The 23,239-nt window shown below is 52.8% G+C and overlaps 7 protein-coding genes across 7 annotated transcripts; 4 read left to right on the top strand and 3 right to left on the bottom strand.

Moving 5' to 3' along the window:
- Positions 1-149: 149 nt before the first annotated feature.
- P168DRAFT_305586 (pre-rRNA-processing TSR2 family protein) lies at positions 150-896 on the top strand (the record flags this gene model as incomplete). Its single annotated transcript, XM_024838943.1, has 1 exon — positions 150-896. The coding sequence occupies exon 1, from the start codon at positions 333-335 to the stop codon at positions 894-896; it is 564 nt and encodes a 187-aa protein (XP_024691879.1). The 5' UTR covers positions 150-332.
- Positions 897-999: 103 nt separating this feature from the next.
- P168DRAFT_255499 (translation termination factor GTPase eRF3) lies at positions 1,000-3,546 on the bottom strand. Its single transcript, XM_024834466.1, has 2 exons — positions 1,351-3,546; positions 1,000-1,296 (listed from the first exon to the last, which is right to left on the bottom strand). The coding sequence occupies exons 1-2, from the start codon at positions 3,451-3,453 to the stop codon at positions 1,240-1,242; spliced, it is 2,160 nt and encodes a 719-aa protein (XP_024691878.1). The 5' UTR covers positions 3,454-3,546; the 3' UTR covers positions 1,000-1,239.
- A 402-nt stretch (positions 3,547-3,948) lies between these two features.
- On the top strand, positions 3,949-6,618 carry P168DRAFT_271337 (RanGTP-binding protein). Its single transcript, XM_024835258.1, has 6 exons — positions 3,949-4,228; positions 4,291-4,322; positions 4,386-4,443; positions 4,515-4,583; positions 4,639-4,673; positions 4,729-6,618. Exons 1-6 carry the CDS (start codon positions 4,208-4,210, stop codon positions 6,527-6,529), a joined length of 2,016 nt encoding a protein of 671 aa, XP_024691877.1. The 5' UTR covers positions 3,949-4,207; the 3' UTR covers positions 6,530-6,618.
- Positions 6,619-7,034: 416 nt separating this feature from the next.
- P168DRAFT_238486 (BSD domain-containing protein) lies at positions 7,035-8,374 on the bottom strand (the record flags this gene model as incomplete). Its single annotated transcript, XM_024833617.1, has 2 exons — positions 7,035-7,347; positions 7,416-8,374. The coding sequence occupies 2 exons, from the start codon at positions 8,372-8,374 to the stop codon at positions 7,035-7,037; spliced, it is 1,272 nt and encodes a 423-aa protein (XP_024691876.1).
- A 361-nt stretch (positions 8,375-8,735) lies between these two features.
- Positions 8,736-10,850, bottom strand: P168DRAFT_328326 (uncharacterized protein). The gene has a single exon (XM_024841344.1). It carries the CDS (start codon positions 10,740-10,742, stop codon positions 8,784-8,786), a length of 1,959 nt encoding a protein of 652 aa, XP_024691875.1. The 5' UTR covers positions 10,743-10,850; the 3' UTR covers positions 8,736-8,783.
- Positions 10,851-11,941: 1,091 nt separating this feature from the next.
- Positions 11,942-13,006, top strand: P168DRAFT_319810 (uncharacterized protein; the record flags this gene model as incomplete). Its single annotated transcript, XM_024840315.1, has 2 exons — positions 11,942-11,954; positions 12,018-13,006. The coding sequence occupies 2 exons, from the start codon at positions 11,942-11,944 to the stop codon at positions 13,004-13,006; spliced, it is 1,002 nt and encodes a 333-aa protein (XP_024691874.1).
- Positions 13,007-19,243: 6,237 nt separating this feature from the next.
- P168DRAFT_238261 (class I SAM-dependent methyltransferase) lies at positions 19,244-23,203 on the top strand (the record flags this gene model as incomplete). Its single annotated transcript, XM_024833605.1, has 5 exons — positions 19,244-19,322; positions 19,383-19,544; positions 19,618-20,306; positions 20,838-21,168; positions 21,276-23,203. Coding segments are annotated over 5 exons (3,189 nt in total), but the record flags the coding sequence as incomplete, so codon positions are not given.
- Between the last annotated feature and the right edge of the window lie 36 nt (positions 23,204-23,239).

The following is a 23,239-nucleotide window of genomic DNA, read 5'->3' as shown; positions in this document are numbered from 1 at the left end:
GGATGAAATTATCCAAAGCCCCTTCGATATATATATACTGGTACTCCGTCATCGGGAGATCACCTGACCCACTATCAGCTTATCATATCTAATCAGCATCGCATCTGAAAAATCATTTCCACCTTTTTGATAGACTGTTTTTTACAACCATTTAAACCACTCAATTGGAAGATTCACACGCGACAGCATTCCTTAACTTGTCCTACGAGATAATAGAACTTACACACATACATTCGGGACAAGGTCTACCGACCTCACCTACCCACCTACTATCCATCTACCATCTACAATCTACAACCTACCCCTCCACCAAAAAAAAAAAACCACCCAAAATGTCCACCCAAGACCAACAACCCGCAAACCCGGCAACAGCCCACCTCGACCTCGGCATAACCCTCGCCATTCACTCCTGGCCCGCGCTCACCCTCGCTGTACAATCAAACTGGGGCGGCCCAACAAGCGCCGACAAACGCGACTGGCTCTGCGGCGCGATCAGCGAGATGCTTTCCGAGCGGCCGGAGACCGATGCGGAGGATCTGGAGGACGTGCTGGTGCAGGTGATGAACGACGAGTTCGACGTGGTGGTGGAGGACGAGAGCGCGGCGCCTGTTGCGGCGCGCATTATGGAGATGAAGGGGGCTGTGGAGCGCGGCGAGACGGAGGGGATTAAGGAGATGTGGGCGGAGTGGGAGAAGAAGGCTGCGAGTAAGGCGGATGTTGTGGCGGGGTTTAAGAGGGGGGAGGATGAGGAGGGGGAGACGGATGATGATGAGGAGGATGAGGATGATGTTGATATGGGGGATGCGCCGCAGTTGGTGAGGGCGCCGAGGGAGAGAGTTGAGCCGGAGGTTGATGAGGATGGGTTTACGAAGGTTGTGGGGAAGGGGAAGCGGTGATTTACTAATTTGATTCTTTCGTTTTTGATTTATAACCTGTTGGGTGAGGTGGCTTGTGTTTTATAGATATACCATGGATACGATAGTGTTACGATGGAGGAGTGAACATTCCAATACTTTTATTCCAATCGACTAAAGCAAGATGGGAATTCTATACGCAAGGAGGAAATAAGAAGTAATAATAAGTTCATCATCGTCAACCGAGTCAGGGCGTCATTATTCGCCCAGCTCTCTCTCTACCCGCCACTGATTCCTCTCCGCAGCCGATGGGCCTGCACCCTGTTTCAGGGAAGGTGGTGGGATCAACTAGGAAGGGGGGAATCTTGGTGTCTAGGATGGGCATCTATTTCTCCTCGTTGGGAATCAGTCTGGTAATCATACCAATGGCAACAGTTTGGCCCTGTGATCGGATTAGTATTCGCTCAATTGAATCTTGTTAAAAAGGATAGCTCACCTGGTCACGCAGCGTGAACCGACCCATCTGGTTGTAATCTTCGAAGCGCTCCACACACACCGACCCAGCAACACTGGTAACGTCCAGACGGGCGATGATCGTCTGGCCCTTGCTGGCGAACGGCGGGGGACGCTTGCTCTTGCGGCCGGTGCCGGGCTCACACTTGTGCAACAGGGCGGACACCGTCACTTCTTCCACAGCGGAGTGTACGTGCATAACGCAGTTGTACCCAGCCGTCAGGATGCTCTTCAACTCGAGAATGCGGATCTTCGCTTCAAAGGAAGAGACGCAGTGCACCAGACGCTTGGGCGAGCAAAGCACGAACCCGGGCATAATGTCTTCCTCTTCGGCGCCGCGGAGACGCATGCGGACCTGGTCACCGCAGGAGCCGGTGGCGATCTCGTCTTCGGTTTCGCCGTACAGGGCCGCGACTTCGACCTTCTGGCGGTTGGGCATCATGATGCAGGTGGAGTTCTTCTTGATGACACCGGATTCTACACGGCCCTCCACCATCGTTCCCATGTCACGGTACTTGGAGCTGACGGGCAGCATGAACGGAGCGTTGATCTTGCGTTCGGGCATCTTCATGTCGCTGAGATACTCCAACAGCGACGGACCGCCATACCACGGGGCCAGATCCTTGGGGACACGGTCCTTGACACCCAGGGTGCGCTGCGCCGAGATGGGCATGAAGTACAGGTCGTCCTTCTTGTAGCCGAGAGCCTCAAGGAACTTGGAGACCTTGACCGTGCACTCGTCGAAACGGGCCTTGCTCCACTCCACGGTGGGGTCGTCCATCTTGTTGACGGCGACGATGAGCGTCTTGACGCCCGTGTTGCGGGCCAGCAGCGCGTGCTCGCGGGTCTGGCCGCCCTTCTCAAACCCAGTCTCGTATTCACCCTTGCGCGCGGAGATCACGAGGACACCGACATCGGCCTGCGAGGCACCACCGATCATGTGGTGGACGAAGGCCTTGTGGCCCGGGGCGTCCAGGATGGAGAAGTCGCGCTCGACGGGGCCGTCGGGCGACTGGATGGTGAGCTGGAAGTGAGCACGGCCGACCTCGACGGTCTTACCCTTGGCACGCTCCTCGTTGGTCAGATCCAGAGCCCAGGACAGGTACCAGGTCTCTCGACCGGCCTCCTTGGCGTCCTTGCGGTACTTCTCCAGGGTTCGCTCATCGACCATGCCCGTGACGTACAGGATGGCACCACCCAGAGTGGACTTGCCCGCGTCGACGTGACCGATGAACACGATGTTGACGTGTTCCTTCTTCGCGCCGTAAATTTCCTTCAGCGTATCCTCGTCCACGTCCGCCTGTTGTTCCTTGGAAACGGCATCCGCAGCGCGCGCGGCGCGGGTGACCTCGCTGCGCGACGGGCTCGACCGTCCGGGGCTGGAACGGCCCGAGGCCGAGGGAGCGGGCGAGGACTTGCCGCTGGCGGCTGCCTTTTGCTCCGCCTTCTTCTCCGTCTTGTCGACCGCCTTGCTGGCCGTCACCTTGGCCGCCGACTGGGCCGCCTCCGTGCCCTTGGTATCACCGGGAGTGTTGGAGCCCGACGAGGGGGTGCTCGAGGGGGTGGGTACGCCAAGGGACAGGACCTTGGTCTTGGGTGCGGACGCGGAGGTGCTGGCGCCGCCAATCGAGAGAACCTTGGCCTTGGGGGGAGCGGCGTTGCTGGCGGCGGGCTTAGGGGCCGACTGGGCGGGTTGCGAAGCCGGCTGGGTGGCTGCCGGAGCGGCCTGGCGCGGCTGCTGAGCGAACTGTTGCTGCTGAGGGTTCTGAGGCTGCTGATAGCCACCGTACTGCTGGTTATAGGTCTGGTTGGGTTGCTGGCCGTACGCGCCATACTGGTTGTTGTTGTACTGCTGGCCATACTGCGGGTAACCGCCGCCGTACGCCTGCTGACCATATTGAGGGAATCCGCCACCATATTGGAACGACTGACCCGGCACAAACGCCTGAGCCCCTGGCGTAAACGCCGACGCCCCAGGGTGGAAGGAGGGGGCCTGTGGCTGAGGGCGACCTTGTGCGTTCAGGTTGACACCCTCGGCCTGCTTGGAGAGCTCATCCTCCCAAGAATCGGGAGTGTTGCCGGCCATATTCCAGGTAGCTCGAAATCAACAGAACCAGGAGACAGGCAGAGAGAGAGAAACCTCGAGTGATGACCGAGGGGAGATAAGGGTGAGTTGAGGGAGTATGGACGAGAGTATATAAGTGAGGGGCGCCAGCGACCTCGATGGATTTTGCACCGGCTGAGTCAGCACCCCGCCCACGCGTGGATCAGAGCCGCATCCTCACGTGATCGCCACTTTGGGACCCCGCCATATGATCGACATGATTCTTGACTCACATTGATGAACATGACTAATTGTAGACTTGTAGCCGCAGGTAGGAATAAGATTGCAGGGCCAGGAAATAGACTCAAATACGGAAATATGCGATATGGACATGGATATAGAATATGGAATGGAATATGGTTGGGCAGTAAAGTATAGATCGCTCACCGCCCAGCTATCATTTTGCACTGTTTGTCTTCTCCATCATCGCGACGACGTCGTATTCTCGATGTATTTCTGGGTGGATTCGGGATGGATGCAGACACTCAGGTAGATCGTAATCTGCCTCAATCCGACGGGCGACGGTCACCTACTTCTTATTGTTTCTTACCTATAGGCATAGACCTTCTACATTCACGCTCGACAGACCAGTCCTATCCCCGTGAGCAGACCATGTGGGTTTCTCGTTATCGATAAGAAAAGCACCACAAAATCCCCTCATTGCCTCAGGGGCCCCTCCTTCATCCTCTGGACTCGGTATACTCTGTCGATCAACTGTCTATTATACGTCGGCAAGATGGACGTCTTTCTCTCTCGGGTAAGCCGCTTGTGTCATGGGGAGGAAAGACGAGAAGAGTACCATATGCTAACTGTCCTTAGCTCACCCAGCAGGCGATGAACTATGCCATCCGGTGAGACCCTGGTGGAAGACTTGCGAGCCAGCAACGAAGTAAGCTGACACGGTACTATCGTAGTTCGGGGATTGCCATCACAGCAAACTATGCAATCGGTCAGTCGTCACGTTTGCTGAAAGTGAGTGAAATTTCCCCCCGCTGGTCGATGACGCAGTGATATCTAACGGCGATCCTTCTCGGTACTTGCAGAATGTGGAGAATCGAGAAGAACGAGAGGAGCTCTTGTCTCTTCAGCAGCGACTGGAGAGCAAAATCCAGGTGGGTTGGAGTCCCCGGATGGGTCACAGCAAAGAAGGCTAAACCAAGAGTACAGGTCATATCTCCCGCCATCGACATGATTGAGCTCATGTGGGTACTCACAGATCCAATTCTGCATGGAAGAAGATCACTGATTCTCGTCTAGAGCGGCCCGGGGTAATACTTCGCTCGAATCTGCCGTCTACCTGACGAAATCTCTCCGATTGGATATCCAGGCTCTGGGGCAGCGACTGGCAAACGCCGCCGCATCAGAAGAACTGATGCGCAGAGGCGCAAAATCGTCCCGAGACCGGTCCCGCAATGACGCCGAAATCAAATACATTATCAAAGATATCAAGAAACTGCTCATCCGGATAGAAGACGCGGTGCCGCTGATGAACCTGGCCATTACCACGTCCGGGGCCAAATTGTCCACAAACTTGCCGTCCACCATATCGCCAAGCCGACTGCTGCAGGCCAGCACTTTCTTGACGGCGGGGGACACGCAGTATTCGATGTTCCCGGCGCAAGCGATCCAAATCGGTCCCACCTTCACGCTGTCGTTGTACATGCTTTTTGCAAGCCATCTGCGCCCCAATGACGAGGAAGGGATCCGCACGACGACGTGGAAGGAGGTCGTGCATAAAGCTCGCTTGAAGCTTCGACGCGTTCCGATGGATCTCACCGTCCCTCCGGCAGAGGCGCCGCCACACCACGTGCAGCTCCCGGCCGAGGCCCGGGTGGATGAATTCGCCTACCAATTGCTCCTGATCGAAGATCTCGACGACGGCCGGGTGCATACGCTGGACGAGGATGAACCACAGCCGCAGGCATACGAAGACGTCAAGACCGCCGGCCTCCGCGAAATCGTTCCCATCCATCAGATTTCAAAAATCTTCTACGCCGACACCGGCAAGATCCTCAACATCAGCCCAGACGGGGAGACCAACAACCCGGTCCTCCTCTTGAAGCGCGACATCCACGCCATACCACCGCGGCGCATGGTCGAACGGGAGCAGTCGGCGTACGGCCACTCCGATGACGACTCCGACCAGGACAGCGCAGTAGACGAGCTCCAATCCCAGCTCGACGCCCAGCTGAACGGATCCGCCTCCGCAGCACCCCACACCAGCTTCCACGAAACCTCCATCCCCGACGAATGGCGCTTCCCCAAAAACCTCGACCCCGAATGGATGGCCTTTGAAGTCTACAACGAAGAAGACGACTCAGACACCGAATCTGAAGCCGACACCCCACAATCCCGCCAACGCGAAGACTCCCTCGACCCGGAACAATTCGCAAAGCTCTCCCTCGACCCAGAACAACGCCGATCAACACCACCCCGCCCGCGCGGGCTCTCCAAACCCACCTCCACCACAACCAAAACCATCACCAACCCCCTCTACAACAACATCCGCACATCGCTCTCCCTCCTCGAGACCCTCCTCCGCCTCACCTCCCTCCAACAATTCCAACAACAATCCCACCTCTCCATCAGCGACGAGCTCCTCAACTTCTTCCTCGAAGAATCCTCCACAACCGGCGCCGGCGGCGACGAGCAGCACCGCCAGCGTCTCCGCGCCGACGCCCGCCGCCGCGTCGGCTGGGACCCCTACGACGAAAGCCCCGTCAAGCGCCGCGGCGAAGACTACCAGTACGCCGGCACGCCGTTGCGCGCTTACTCCTCTCACGACGGGAGCGATTACCCGTTTAACTCGCCGAGTGACTATCGCGCGAGGGGCCTGCATCTTCGCTCTAGGGAGCATACGCCTAACCCTGAGACGCCGTCGCAGTCGCGCCGTGGGACGCCGGTGAAGAATGGTTCGCGGCGGCAGAGTGCGATGCGGGGTACGCCGCTTTCGAAGATGTCGGGGCGGGTTGCGATGGATAGGCCTGGGTATGATGATGATGATGAATATGATGATGATGATGATGTGAGATCCAAGGTGAAACGGGAGGAATCGTGATAGTCTTCTGCCATGGTAGCATGCTCTGTACCAGTCTTTTTTTTGTTTACTTTCTACTCATGATGTGTACGGATATGGATATGCCAGATGGCTAACATTGGAAGTGTAAAACCGGTTGTAAATAGCTAAGTGCTCAGATTGTAGAACAGTAGCTACAGCGTAGATACAACAACGTAGGAATTTTTGATTGACCGGTCATGTAGTCAGGACGATCCACCGTTTGCAACGGTGAGATCCATCGCAACAATCAATCAACGCAAACAATCAACTAATGAAAGAAATGTCCACGCGGGGGATTGATATCAAGAAAGCAAACTGAATAGTCGCTTAACAACGCAATAAACAACAAGCCCACAACTCAACTCCTAAAATCAACAATCAGAAGACACAAAAAACAGTAAATAAAAAACCATAACTCCTTCATCGAGATGTAAAGCGTCAAAATACCTATAAACATGGACGATGTTTCCAAATCGGGACTTGCCCCTCACGACATGCGCTACCCTTACTCCCAGTCATCGTCGCTCTCGTCGTCCTTGGCCTTTTCCTTGGGACTGGCAGGCGTGCGGCTGGTGGCTCCACTGACGAGGTCGTAGCTGGATTCGCTGTCCGCGGATGATTGCTGGTCGTTGGAGGGGCGGCGCTCGTTGGACTTGGGAGTGGTCTTTTCGGCGGCTGGGGCAGTGGAGGCTTGAGCTTCGTCGGTGGGCTTGTTGGACTTGACTTGCGGGGTTGAGGGGGAGTCGGTGTCGTCGTCGGAATCGTCGTCCCACGCGACCTCTTCTTCGTCGCCTGCGTTGGCGCCTGTACTAGTCAGACTAATTGCACTGAAAATAGAGAAAGAGATGGAATAGAGAAAAATGATAGAAGTAAAGAAAAAAGAGACATACCCTTCAGCAACTCCTTGCGCTTCTGCTCCTCCGTCTCAATAACCAGACGCAAGAAATAATACCTGCACCAAAACGTCGCATACTCCACCTGCTCCGGAACAAGCTTCTCCATCGCAGACCGCAGCTCAGGATATTTCTCCAAATCAGCAGCGACATCATCCGTCTTACTATCAATGTCGAACTTCTCCTTAAACGCCGCCCACTCATCGCTAACGGGATCCTTCGTGAAGCTCTCCAGGTTCGAATGAATAACATGCAACTGGGCCTCAAAGCGCGTCGCATGGATCACCCGCTTGCCATCCGCATCCTTGCTCTCAAAGAGCAGCTTATCCGCCTCCGAATCCGGCGGCACAATGCTCACAGCGTCGCGCAGCTTCTGCCCAATATTCATCCCGAATCGCAAGATAGCCTCGTCGGCTGCCTCCTCCGCCTTCTCAATCTCCTTCAACCGCCGAGCTGCCTCGGCTTTCAACCGAGCGAGGAATCCCTCGCCGGAAGCAGACCCCTCGCCTTCAGCGCCGGTGCCGGTCGGCGTAGACGCCTCATCCTTAGCAGCACCACCGCTATTACCCTCGACATCATCCCCACCAGCAAACGCCGTACTCAGCGACAATCCACGCGTGCGACCCACAATATTCTCCCTCAGGTCCGAGAACCCCTTAACGGCCTCCTCGCTAGCAGCGGCATACTCCTGCCTAGCACCCTCATAGTAACTCTCCCCCTGCTTGCGCACATTATCCCACAATCCACCGATGCGAACGCCCCAGGGGCTGGCGGAGAAAGCACGGAAGGTCTCCTGCAGCTCGGTGTTGAGATCGACGGGCGGGTGGTCGGCGGCGGCCGCGTTGTTGGAGTCGCCTTCTTGGGTGGCGCCGCTTTCTTTGTTGTCTTCTTTTTTGGCGCGCTGACTGGCGGCGAAGATCTCGCCTTCGATGTGGTCGTAGGCTAGATCCATGTCGCTGGGATGGGTGGGGTGGATGTTTTTGTTGGTTGTTTAAGGGGGGTAAGTGAGTAACGTTGGGTGGATTGGAGAGGGGGAACTGATAACGGGCGGCTGGCTGGTGCGGAGAGTTGATTGTGGATTCCCTGTGGGCGTTTATCGCGTCCGTTTCCGGGCCTACGACGGGCCGAGCCCACTGTAGTTATGTCACTACTGGTAGTGACTATATACAATGATTTCGTGCAGTCTATAAACAGTAGGTCTTGAAGTTATTCCATTTCATAGTGATTGCAATTACTATGGAACTTGCTGTGTATCTTATTTATTTATTCATATATTCTTGGTCTTATGTAGCTGACTATCTATTATGTGCTAAATCCATATGCATATGCGGGTATATATATCGTGTATCAATGTAACGTTCTCAACCACTCGTATCTGGAAGACTGTAGGGTTCTCCTACGCTATCTTGACTTCCCAGCCAGAACGCCGGGAAGGGAACGCTTTCCATGACACTGGATGTAAGAATCTGGCTGCCAGTCAAGATACCTCTGGCAGGAGGGTTCTGCCGTTGGCTGATGGTTTTGGTAAATCTGTCTGCTGGCTGCGATGACTCGACTTGGACGGCGGTGTCTGGGGCTCGGGGTCCGAGTGGATTTTTGTTGTTTGGACGCATGCGAGTTTCGTGCTCTGCGATGGGCGAAGACTCGGGAACAAGTTCAGTCGATGTCTTTTCCAGATCCTGAGTTTGTGATTGTGATTGCGTTTGTGTTTGAGTTTGCGTCTGGGTTTCGGTCTGGGTCGAGCTTTGGGCGTGTAATGGATCAGATGGGATAGGCGATCCAATGCCTCGAGATGGGCGTGACCCAGAAGCTGTCGACATGGAGTGGGGGTTGTGGGGTTTCTCAGGAAACAATTCTGCCATTTTCTGTGTATCCAACACCGGGATAGGCTCTAGCGGAAACTGGGTAGCAGACTGCACCCTCTGATAACATATTGATGCATCGGATGGGAGGTTGGTTTCTGACGTGAGACCGGACTCGGTCTCTAGCTCAGTGTGAGGAATCGGTGGGAGATATTGGGAGTCAATATCAGGCAGCTCGTCGTCGTCATTGTGGTTGTCGTGGGTTTCATTATTGTCGTCACTTTCGAGTAGGTGGGCCGTGGGTAAGGTGGGTGTACCAGAGAAGCCGCACTCTGAACTGTCGTAGTTCGATTCCCCATCGGTCTCATATACCACGGTCCTAGGCGTGGCGGTGGGAGGTTTTTCAGATTCATCAGCCGCATTTCCTACGCCCACTGCACTATGAACGGGTGGCCTATAGAAAGCAGGCCGATTAATTGGCGAATACTCTCGCTTGACGGGAGTCGGAGACATATGTCGGGGTAATGTTCCCAAGTCCGGACTCTGTCGCGACACTTCTGGCTGGTTATGTCGGGGTGATTCTTCTTTGATAGGATGGCTGTCCCGTGGCGAAAAGCGTTCCAAAGGAGACCGTTGTGCGCCGCGAAATTGAGAAGAGGATATTATGGCGAGTCCCGGGCTTTCAGGCGACTGCGAAGAAGGAATGGTAGTCCGGTGGTTTCGAGGCGTTTTTGGTAGTTGTGGATCCTGATGTTCGAGATCTTGTGCCGCGGTTTTCACCGTTTTCTTCTCTGCCACATCATCACTGGCTAGCTTTCTTCTTTTGCTTTCGCTAGAGGGCTCCTGAGTGTGATCGGGGTCTGGCACCCTCTGGTTCGATATACGATTCCTCTGGCTTTCTTCCCTTTTGGGAGTAACATAGGTGTACTCCAGCTTCACATCGTCATCAGGCTCGATCTTCAAATAACGGCGCACATAGTCCATCTGCGTGAGGGTTTTATCCTTCTCTGCTGGTTTGTTGTCCTTCTTTCCGCGCTTGTTCTTCGTCTCTCGCTTTCCATCAGCTCTGTCCTTGTTCGAAGTCTTCCTCTGTTTCGACTGATCGCGTTTCGAATCCGACCCAAACCTGACAGTGCGGGCGTTGCCTCTCGGGAGACGTGACGGTGGCTGGTAGTCATCATCTCCCGAATCATCAATCTCAATCACCTCGCGCGACGTTTCAGCACCATTTCCAGGCGCTTCATCAATATAGTCGAGATCATCATCGTCCTGCTCAAAGCTACTCTGCGACTTCGTCGACACGAAATCAATCTGCGTGAGGGTCGGTTGGTCTCGCGCACTTGGCAGCGAGTTCCTCTTCCGCGGTCTCAACGCAGACGCCGACGAAGCTGGCGTTGCACTCCTCTTCTTCGAGGTCGTCGCTGCCTTGGGCTTCAGCGCCGAAGGGGCCCGGTCCGGCGTCTGGAAATGACCCTGGTTTGTGTTGGCGGTTGTCAACGGATTGCCTCCCCGTCTCATCGCAATTCAGATCTGTGGAAGGGACGGGAGGCTTTGCAGATAGCCATATGAGTGGGAGATGGTGGAACCTTGCACACGCTGGTTTTGCGCAGTTTCGGATGGTTTCGGATGGTTTTCTTGTTGGATATTGGTTGTTGATAGTCGGATTGAAGGAAATGACAAGTCGCGTCGACGCGTCGGAATATGTAAGCGTAAGTGGTGCCTGAGTGGCCCGTGCGTCCATGGTTCCAGAACCTCAATCCCAAGGCACATCAATACTGGGACGCTCAACATATTCAATGGACTAATTATGATGAGTTCTTTGCTCGAACAATTCGAAAACACTCGAAGGAGAAGAATGAATACTCTACACTGATCACTGATATTAATTTCCCAGCTAACTGCTATACATCATTAAATTTTGCCCAAGTATGCGACATATATAATCACACCCTCTGTCTTCTTTAACTATCCGATTAAAGCCAGCAGATATAATAACGCAGGAAATGGGTTACATACAACGCCCAGAGGACCATGTTAATCCTTGCGCCATGAGTTCAGTGTTACATCGCTTGGTAACCTGAAATGGCTTGCAGTAGCAGGAACATTGTCCCAGGCTTGCAATCACATTCAAATGACACATATCATACGCAATCTGATAGCCACAAGGTTAAAACATAGTTTCAAATGAGGAGAAACTTTCCGGTTCATCGACGCTCAAGTCTCTCTAATAGCGCACCGGAAACAACAGGAGCTTTATGCTTTAATTGTGGCGTACTCAACATGTCACAATGAGATCAGGGCCTCACGGTGTACTGAGTTATATAGTAGTGTAGACTACTCGTCATCTCCAAGACCAGGAACATCTACACAATCTACTACAGATCGATCCAAATCAGCAAGACATCAGTCACCACCCAAATATACGCAACAAGGTGATCAACCACAGAGTGAAAATGAGAGTCAAAGCCCACAACAGAACGTCTCCCGGCACCATGATCAGGCCGGTACTCTCGCTTTGCATGGTGAAATTTTCCTTCAGGCCGGTATGTACTCCTTACCCCCCCCAAAAGACCATCCCGTCAATTCTAAACACCGGCTCTACTGATACCAACCAACCCCAGATTCATTCAATGGATATATGCTTCAAAAAGCGGGTCAATGACGTGGAGCGTTTCATAGAAAAGTCCGGTCTCAAGTTCAAGCTCTTCTTAACTAACATGGTTGTCGCCGGTAAGTTTCTCACTCTCCTATCCGCTCAAACACGCACTAAAAGAAAAACTCAACGAACTACAGAAGGGACATGGGACCAAATATTCCAGCTCATTTGGGACGTCCATAACCTAATTGACCGGGACGGCGTGCCCAGGATCCACGCCAGCATCAGCGTGGAAACTGGGCAGGGGATTGGACTGATGCCTAGGTGCGGCCTGTCCGGCGTTGAGTCTACTGACGCGAATCGTGCTCACACCGTCGATTGTGCTGACGAGATGCGGCCACTGGGGCTCCCTATCTACGACTGGTCCTACGGTGGGCCCAGGGACGTGAAGCGTTCTGACACCGTCGAAAGCAGGGCCGTCGGGACCCAAGGACCTGGGCTGGTAACCTCCTACGACTGGTCCTTCGCTGGGCCCAGGGACGCGACGCGTTCTGACTCCAGCGATAACGCCGACGAGACCCAGTCACTGGGGGAAGCCAGCTGTGGCTGGTCCCGCACTGGGTCTTTGGACACGCAGGGTTCTCACCCCATCGATAAGACCGACGAGACCCAGTCACTGGAGAAAACCAACTACGGCTGGTCCCCTCGGTCTATGGACGCGACGCGTTCTCACCCCAGCGATAAGGCCGACGAGACTCAGTCCCTGGGGAAAACCAGCTACGGCTGGTCCCCTCGGTCTAGGGACGCGAAGCGTTCTCACTCCAGCGATAAGGCCGACGAGGCCCAGTCACTGGGGAAAACCAACTACGGCTGGTCCCGCACTGGGTCTTTGGACAAGAAGGGCTCTCACCCCAGCGATAAGGCCGATGGGACCCCGTCAATGGGGGTATCTAGCAACGACTGGTCCTGGACTGGGTGTAGGGACGCAAAGGGTTCTCACTCCAGCGCTAAGGCCGACGAAACCCAGTCACTGGGGGAAGCCAGCTGTGGCTGGTCCCGCACTGGGTCTTTGGACACGAAGGGTCCTCACTCCAGCAAGAAGACCGAGGGGAAAGTGGTATTGGAGCGGTATCTTGATACAGTGAACAGGCTTGCGGCGAGAAAGGCTGAGAAAGAGAGGTCCTGATTCTACATCCCATCTTTAATACAGCTATACAGAGTCGAGAAGACGATTTCGCCAAGTCGTTGGTGATTGTTTCGCGTGCGCAGCCATTGCCTTTTTCTGTTTCGGTGAGAACACCTACTGGCTGAAAGACACAGAAGCAGGGAGGCGACGTTAATGATTCGACTTGTCGCTGATAGGAAGGGTATTGGTGGGTGAGATCAGGTGGGGGTCGAGTCTGTTGCTGGGGGGAAATATCGCAGTGTAATTTCCTCTTCATCTATCATGTTGTTAGTGGTGGTGGTGTTTTCTTTGTTTCTATCTGATTTACTTGCTTTTTCTATCCTTCTTGCTTTTTTGACTACTGCAGCCTATTAATTACCCCGGCTAGTGCTAATAACGCGGTTGGAATGATCCAACGTAGAATGTCTCCGAAGAGTCAATTCAATTGCTACCCTCTGAATCTAGAATAAACCCCCCGAAAGACATAGAATCGAAAACCCAACAGCACGGAGCAGTCAAACATCCTTCATGACAATTTGCTTCTGCATAAATGTTACCGACGCCTCGGGCCCATCATCACATTGTCAATGCAAGACCGTCGCACAAGACAGCACACGCAGAACAAATCCCAACCCTCGCTAAAAACCCCCGTCCAAAGACGAGACCCGAGCTAGACAAGGGTCAGCAGAGTAAGTGTAGAAGTAGCCTAGCCTGCCAGGTGTTCGATGCGCTTTTTATTCTACGGTCACGTCGTACCACCGACCCATGACGCTAGTTAGTACTTACCTCAGATAGTATCCGTAGTCGTTCTAGGGTTTACCGCCAGAGCGGTTCCCACTACCGGTCTGAACTCGAATCGGCTGTCCGCCCCCTACTGATCCTGGTCTCGGAGGGACGGAGTGTAACGTATCTATATAATTGCTTTTGGGGATCCGGGAAGTTGGTTTTGGGACATGTGTTGCTGGGATGGGGTGGTTTGGGCCTTTACGTGGCTTGCAGGTCATGTAATATGCAATGAGGGGGAGGGTGAAACAGGATACGCCAAGTTCCATGAATATGATGATTAGAAGAGGGGCGTATTTTATTAGGTTTATAGGATTATAGTCGGCTATGCGGGTTTAGGGTTCATAATAGCTTCTACTTTGTAGTATGCGTGGTTTAATATTGGATATAGTTACAGGGATGTTCGGCGTAGTCATCTGTCTTGGTGACAAGGTTATGGGAACAGGGAGAGACAATGCAACATGGTCTCTTTGATTTCCTCTTCTCTTGCAATATATTATAATCTATTTTACTTGATGTCATTACATTTCCTCCGCTGTATTTTCTGGCAATTTGTCACTGATCTCTTAAGAAGTACTGATCATCCGATTAGCCACCACCCATGTCATAATACACCTGGAATCCTGCACATCATCGCAAACAAGGACTAGAGCCATTGCCACCGACCCATTTTCTCTCGCCTTCCTCCAGGAGCCCAGAGTAATACATGAACCACCAATCCAGTGTCCACCACATCTGACCGAGGAAAAAATCATGAGGGGCACGCTTACCCACCTTAGGCAAGAGGGAGGACGGACGGACGTCTAGCCGTCTGGCCGTCTTGGAAGAAGCATGCAGATCCAGGCTGCATTGCAGACTTGGCGCAGCGTCTTCGCTCTTCTGTTTCACTCTCCTGGTCTATACTGGGTGGAAGGAGCGGGGTATAGTAGGATAGGATAGGAGTGCGAGGGATGAGGAAAATCTTAGCCGCTACGCCAGCATGCTGACCAGCTTTTGGTATAGGGCTTAATCTGACCGTAATGTCCCACAAAAGATAGATAAAGAAGGGAAAAAAATGGAAGATCCGATTTACTAAGAAGAAAGAGTGTGTGTTACTTATGTGACATACAGCATACCCTGCGAAGAAGAGATACTAACCATGGGTTGTTCGCCTAACCCTCAAATCCACATGAAAAAGCGGCTCGCGGATTAGAATTACAACTACTAGCCGTACTTGCCGTGGGGATGCAAGATCTTAATACTGATCCTCCTCGGCCAGACTCGGTGCCCGGTAGGGTAGGTAGTCTGGTTTACAGAATACACTCAGCGAGAGACAGCTGGTCTCTTTTGGCGACTCCACATCCACACCGCTGTTGAACGTGAAAGTAGGATCGTGGCATGGGTAGATGGACCCTTGACGAGTTAGTGTGCGTGCTAGCTCGGTTCAAGGATGCAGCGTGTCACTACGAGGGATTTGACAGAATGCGGAAAGCTTGATTTGGTTGATTGAATAACTATCATTAGTACGAGGGGTCTCGACTTGAGGATTGGAAGGCGAATCAAAGGTCTTTGGGTTAACATCGTTGCTCTTCATGGGTATCTAGTTCTCTATTAGTGGTTGATTGTCACTCTCGGGGGAATTTCCTCCGTTTCTATTGCGTTTGTTCTATTTTCTATTTTTGTCCTCGTTGTTTTGTCTCCATACTAGACGTGTTTTAGCTGTCAGTCAAGCCAGATCTTACTACGACAAGGCAGACAGCCTTTGCACCGGAAATCCTAGAAAAAGCCATGCTCCACATGTCTAATGGATCGAAAGAAAGCAAGAGTGGCATGAGGCTGTCTGAAGTTGAAGATGGCCAGACCAGGGGCGTAACCAGGAGAGTGACCTGTCTCATAGTCCCATTCTCGCCATGCAGTAGCGAATATCGGCTATCGTCAACTAAACCCAAAGTGCCTAGAGAGATGGACCGATTCAAACCCCGAAAACCCACCAGTCCTCAGTCCTCAGTGCACTGTCGGGATCACCAATCAGTTACTGAAGCGCTGTCCCCATTGATGTGGAAACTGACCCTATTTTCCTCCTGCATAGTACGTCCTGGAAGGGTTTCTTTTCTACTTTTCTTCTTCTTTGTTTCTTCTTTGTTTCTATTCCCTTTTGGGCTCGCCTCTATAAGCGATGTACATGCAGCGTCATGATTGGTGTCTGCGATACAACGTGGATACCCTGGCTGTAAGGCTCTCGGTCAATTATGTGGCGAGGCTAGTATTAGTGGCATCGATATGAGCGAGGAGAGCCTTGCGATGCGCAACAAACATGAACTGAACAGGCGGAGTTCATTCCAGGACTCTTGCGAGCTGCATGACGGCTTGCATGTAAGAAAACATGGGGCCAACAAGGACACCAATCCCTGCCCAGTATTCTAACTACTATACGAAGGACTGACAGAGGAGATGGTAGGTAATACCGTTCATTACAGACACCAGAAACAGAAATGGTGTGTTCGGACTACTAGTAAGGCCTGGTTAGCACGATCATGACAGCCAAGGAAGTGAAGGAACTGCCTATACAGTGGAGCACCATCACCATCAGTCAAGGCGAGGTTTATCAGACCTCTTTTACCTCCTCTCTAACATGGGTAGAGGATTCGATAATGCAGCATCCTCCCAGAGTTACACCGTTGGGCAAGGATAACGCACGCGATTGCCCCGGGAGACCAGACCATCCAGACAAACACCCTCTCAATGGCCCGTCTATCAGCATCGCTTCCCAGTTCCACCGTGATTCCCACCCTGTCCCGCTTTAAGTTTCACCTGCCGCCCGGCTTTCTCTTGGTTTGCAGCCACCAAGCCGACGATCAAGGAGGATCGAGTATCGGGCGTCCCCAAAAACACAAATCATGAAACAAGGAAGGAATCCATCCGTTCGGTTTCTCGGAATCCGTCCGTCGAGGTCAGGTCAAACTCAAAAAACACCATCGAAGGATTGGAAACACAGCACTGTACGACAGGCTAGCGACTACTGGCATTGTTGAAAGGACGCACCTCCGAGATGGGAGACTCGTGGAGCCTTTGGACCGCCTGCGAGTGGGACAGAGTGGAGGCCCCATTCCACTGAAATGGGTGTGGGTCAGGGATCCGACAGCCTGGATACAGCGGCAAGTTGTCACTAACCCTGTTCGATATCACTGGTGCGAATCAGACTACGACGGATTGGGAAACACCCTCCATTGACCTCCTCGAGCTTATGGAGGATGTTCGAAGATAGGAAGGTAAGGCTATCTTGACTCTGACTGGGTTGTGGTCTGCGTTGTGGATGGAGACCCCTTGTTTCTTCCACTACACCGTACTGTCTATACAGTGGTTCTATATTAGGACGCAAAGGGCGGATTCAAGACAAATCAGTCAGGGATTACTCTCCCTCTTGTGAATTTCCATCCCCTGTCTCATGGTCACTTCAGCATCGGATTCACTTCCCTGAAAAGGACAGACACATTCCTTACGCGCCATCCCCTTGACGAGCAGTCATACAATTAGGGGGAATAACTGAAGGATGGTGATAGTTTCCGGCAGTATGGCACCAGCGGCCATTGGATCCCGGTCGCTGCTGAAGATCGTCCACATGATCCCTGTACTGATGCACTCCCTTCCTCGTCTGTCTGTAGTACCATCGAATGATCATGATCTTCTTCTACCATAGGTACTTGAAGAAGATGTTCTCCCAAACTGGAAATACCCGAGACATACTGATACCCGTAGTACGTACCAAGGATGTACCGAGTGTGACGGCATTAGCCGAGGACTCGTACGGGTCAATACGAACCCTCGGCCTAACCCCTTTGGATCTTTAGGCATTTGATGAACCAACCCCCAGATCCCGAGAGCCCGGTACACCCGTGTTTCTAATCTCGAGTTCAATGATGGATGGCCTGACTAGATGACAAGACGGCGATGTCCTACTGATGAGTGACGGCAACTTCAGCAACCGATCCTGTATGCCACATCGTCGTGGTCAAATCATCAAGCTCAGTAATACGACGTACGTCTTGGAGAGGGGTTGGTGGATGATTGACTTTGTGCAGGAAACTAACTTTCCTGCCCACAATATCCTCCGTTTCAATAAGAGGGGAGGGGGCGCTGCAGAAAAGAAAAAGTTTCCGAGTCATCTCAGTCATTTGTCTTGTCTAGTTGCAAGAATACCCGTTCCTAGGGCGTGAGATACCCCAGTAAGCAAGATATAAGATCGTACAAAGTATATCATACCATCATATCTCGTTTCACGCCGGAACCGCCCTCCTGGGTTCATTGTCTGCAGGTTGAGACCTGTGGTATGGTATTTTTACTAGGTAACTACAAAGGTCTTTGCTTTTCTCAAGGCTCCGTCCCCTCATTTCTTCCGTTGGAGCCCCCGAGGTCGTTGGTTGGTTGGTAAACATCCCCTTTCCCTGCTAGCTTTCTCAGACTTTGGTTCCAGTGGATTACCTCCCCATCCACCTAAGTCAAACTTAATCCAGCCTGTCGGGTTTATAATTATTATACTATTATAGTGATTATGATAAAGAACCACAAGTGGACATGATGGTAGTAAAAGAAACAGAACAAAAATTAGAAAAAAGATCAAAACCAATTACTAGATCAGTTCATGATTATAGAATAACTGAGATACACAAGTACAGGGCATGTTGATGGTTAGCATCTTAATACCCAGAGTCAGGCAAATATATAAATAAGATGAAATAAAATAGTAATATAATAATAAAATAATCAAATCAAATAAATAAATAAAAAGGCAACGATGACTCCCCCCATCCATCATACTATTCGACTTGCCCAGTAGCGTATACCGCCCCTGTCAACCTGCCTGTTCTACTGCCGAGCCCAAGCAAGTATTAACTACTAGTTATACTTCCCGTCTTTCTTAAATCCTAGACCATTTTCCAGTACGTCGGGTCTCCCAGAGTCTTCAAATCCGGTCAATCTGTGATCATCGTCAACGGAGTGTGAGGAAATTGTAATCGTATCCCTGACTTGTTTGGATTCTTGTAAATATTCGACTTTTTTATTTCTTGATTTTCTATTTTTGTTCTTCTTGGTTTCTTGGTTTCTTGATTTCTTTTTTTATCGTGTCAACCTGTGCAGATTGTCATTATAAGGTGTGGCGACGACCCTCCTGACCGGACTCGGTATCCTCCCCACACGAAAATTGGCTCCAACGATCTGGGTACGATGGGTGCGAAGTCGGCTGTAAGTGGCTTTCCCTTTTTCTCCAGTTCTATTTGTGGGCCGTGGATTCCACGGCCCGGTTCTTCACGATTTACTTGCCTGTTTCTCAACCCTTCCTTTTCGCCCCCCAGTCTTGGATTTAGATATACGAGGGTGGGAATCAAGCTGACGGACAATGTCTCAGGATACTGGTCAAGAACAGTAAGCTTCCTGTGACGATCACATATGATCGTGGTGGTTGTTGTCTCCCGACAGATCACTAACTACTGAAGCAGAGACACGCAGTCTTTGACTGACAGTGTGACCGACTATCCCATAGAAAATGGACGGCGATATCATAAATACCATGAAGGCTGTATGATTTGCCTACCTACCTAGGACCTGTCTCCAGCGCCTTGTCTGACCTGATCACCAGCATACCCGTATCCAAATGACGAGAAGGAACTAGACCGTCTGGACCTGCAGCACCACATGCTCAAGATAGTCAACGACGGTCGATTATTCTTCGCTCCTATACAGAGCCCCCGACGAATCCTGGACGTCGGGACCGGCTCTGGGATATGGCCCATCGAGATGGGTAGGTACTCACGCTGCCCCCTCTTACTACCGTACCATGTACAGCTTCTGACGCTCACTTGTCCAATGCACAGCATCCCTCTTCCCACAAGCCGAAATCATAGGCACTGATCTGTCCCCCGTTCAGCCGACCGAAGTACCCCCCAACGTCCACTTCTTCATCGACGACGCCACCGAGGAAGACTGGCTGTGGGAACCCAACTACTTCGATTACATCCGTGTCGGTCATCTGATCGGTGCCTTGGCATCGTTCAAAGAAATGTTACGCCAGACCATGAAACACGTCCGGCCGGGCGGCTACGTCGAGTGCCACGAGTTCGACCCCCGGCCACTGTGCGACGACGGCACCATGCCACCCGAGAACCCAGAGAGCTTCAGCGAGTTCGCCTTCCACGACTGGTGCGACTTCAACATCCGCGCTTGCCAGATGTCCGACCCCCCACGGCCGTTCCGAGTAGCGCATCGGATGGCCCGCTGGATGCGGGAGGTGGGTTTTGTCGACGTCCAGCAACGGATTTCCAAAGTCCCGCTCAACCCTTGGCCAGACGACCCCCATCTCAAGCGGATCGGGGCGTGGAGCGAGACGAACTGCCTCGAGGCACTATCCGGATACTCATACAAACCGTTCACGCTCCTGGGGTGGTCAAAACCCGAGATCGAAGTCTTCCTGGTCGACGTACGGAAGAGCATCCAGAACCGCAACGTGCATGCCTACCTGAATTATTATGTGGTGACGGGACGAAAACCCCGGCCTGGAGAGCAGGTTCCGTGATCTGATCGCCTCTCGTTTCTTTTACTTATATATGGATGCACTTTTGTTGTCGCTTTAGGCTGTTTTGCATTAGCATAAGATACCACTGTTGGGGAGAGTTTGGTGTACTGAAGACGTGCAGTATATAGACTGAATGGAGTTGTACTCATTTGGACGCAAGTTTGTCTATTGAGACTTCGCTTCTTGCTCCGAATCGGTCATTCATAATAGTTGTTTATGTAGACAGACGAGCAAAGAGACCCAACGAGTCAGCACCAGGTAATATTTAGTTCATATTGACACGCATGCAGGATACACAAACAAAAGCAAGCTCTAGACGTTGATACAGCAGCAGAGGCTCAAACAGTGACAAACACCTTCGCGGCCTCGCACAAATTATGCAACGACGCTAGTCCATCTTGGTCTATGCACAGCACTGCACAACTCCGTGTCCACCGCTTAGTCATCCCCAACTCCAACCTCCAAACATCCGCACCGCAGCGCAGCTCAGCTCCGCGCTTTTTAATCTGCCACCTCTAACAGGCCCAGACACCTCGATTGCGCCTGCATGCACCCAATTGCCCCATGTCTCTCGGGAGACATGCCTATAGGCATGCAATTCAGCCACCCTCACGCACCCTCGTCGACCACGTATGGATAAGCGAGGACTTCCTAGCGTCGACGTTCCGGCGGTTCGCAAACGGCCAGCAGCGCCGGTACGAGAGCCGGGTGCCGGGACCCCTGGAGGCGAGGAGACGGCTGGCGAAGAGGAGGAATACGGCGCTGGCGGGCGTTGCGGGCCCGGGGCCGTTGGATGATATTGCTTGTCTGTCCGGGCGCAATGGGCGCGATCATATGAAGTGGACGACGGATAGTAAAGGGCGGACGGGGACGGCGTCGCAGCAGCAGCCGCGAGGTGAGATTGGATCTGGATGGATATGATTTGTTGGGCTGGTTTCGGGTATTAACTTGTTGTTGTAGGGTCGCATCCTCGCCAGTTTGACTTTTCTTCGAACAATCCTTTCGCTTCTTATAATCAGGATGTCCATCATCCGCATGGCTTCGACCCGCCCCCGAGTTGGCCGGTTGGACCGGGCGCGCCTGATATACTTTCGACTGGGGAAGCGTTGGTTGCTCGTATAGATGCGTGCCGGACGGTTGCGGATGTTAGGAATATCGTGCACCAACTGCGCATCGATCTCATGCGGGAACCGGAATGCAGTCAGTTGATATTTGGCCGGCTGTTGTCGCGCTCGGCAATTGGACAGGTGTCCACCGAGGAGCTTCTTATGTTTCTCGATGACCCGTTCCTGAATATCCGCGGGGCAGGGAACTACCAGAGCGTAGCGGAGCACCTTGTGTCGTGCGCGTCGGATCAACCGGGACGCCAAGCTTTGCTGGATACGATTGTTCGTGCTCTCGAGCTGGGTCTGATTCCGCCTGGGGAGCTGTGCGATATTGTTAGGACCGTGTCGAGCCTCCCAGCTGGGAGTGCAACTGTGGATGGAGAGGGAATGGGGTCCGCGTTGCTCGTTTATCGGCAGATGTGGGATGCCATTGGACGGTGTGACATATACAGACATAAAGACCTCGACAGTGCGATTGTTGACGCATGGCTTGGGGCGCTTGAAGACGAGACCGGATGTGATTATTTCGGCCTGGCGAAGGATATTATCGTGGCGACTCAACGCCCTGACTTGCTCGACTGTCCCTGGGTAGTGGAGTTTATCACACGCGAGCTGGAACTTCATACAGGATCCGACGTGGAGAGTGACGAAAACCATGGGGTCCAAATTCTGCAACACTTCGTTCCGAAAGTTGCATCGGAATACATCATCGGTGTGACGGAATCGCTCGTGTCGTCCAAACGGGCAGATTTGCTGGAGAGATGGCAGGATTGCTTATTACAGCTTGGTGATGTTTCGGCTCTCGTCAGGGCCCAACGGTGGACTGAAGTCCAAAACCAAACGGCCGCCGCGCCTGGACTTTCACCCCGGCATCAGATTGTCCTACGCCTCTGGCTACTACGGACGCTCAGCAGAAACCTTCCGGAAGGGCCACTTTGGCGACGGGCGCCGCGGGCAACTGATGCACCTGCATGCGACCTATTCAACCTATACCAGTCCATCGGCAAAGTTCCCACCAAAGACTTTCTACCCACTTTGATGCAAGCAATCCACGAGATGGGCCTGCCCTCCAACGGCCTGCTACTGATGGCATCCCAACTCCGATTCCAAAAGTCTCTCACACCAACAGCCCGTCGAACATTAAAAGCAATGGAATCGCCCCCAGTATCATTCGCCGAGATCTTCTCAGACGTGCACGCTTACAACGCAGTCGCTCCCCACTTCTTCTCCGCCCTGCAAGAAGCCGTCCAGCAGATCGACATCACCAACCCCTCATTCATCTCGCACAGCATCGAGCTCGCCCGGACAGGCGACTCCCACAGCGTGTGGACCCTCTTCCGCATCTTCCGCTCCCACACACCTCTCAAGATCGCCCTCTCAATGTCCTGGGAAATCACACCTCCTACTCCCGACACAGCATCCCCCACCCCCAGGACTACTTCTTCCTGTCCCAATCCGCAAGCCGCCCTAGAAATGATCAACTCCCTCGCCGTCTCCATATCCTGCTCTGAGCGGTTCAGCCCCCGCTGCGCGTACAAGCTCGTCCACTGGCTGTACGTGTTCCTCGTGCGACACGAAGCCCCTGTTAAACCAGCGCTGGTGCGCGCTATGTACCATGCTGGGGTTATGCGGTTTCGGAGAGAGGGACGTCGTGTTTCGGCTACGCAGTATGCATTTATCATGGCGTTGGTGAGAGATACGGAGGGGGTGGATGTTGTGGCGGAGCTTATGAGCCCTCAGGTAGGGCGGAGTGGGCTTGGGGATGAGGAGTTTATGGAGTGATGTTTCAGGTGCACTTGTATATAGATAAAAGTACCT

Source organism: Aspergillus campestris (assembly GCF_002847485.1).
Source record: "Aspergillus campestris IBT 28561 chromosome Unknown P168scaffold_8, whole genome shotgun sequence".
Taxonomy (NCBI): domain Eukaryota; kingdom Fungi; phylum Ascomycota; class Eurotiomycetes; order Eurotiales; family Aspergillaceae; genus Aspergillus; species Aspergillus campestris.
This window is presented reverse-complemented; position numbering and strand designations above follow the sequence as displayed.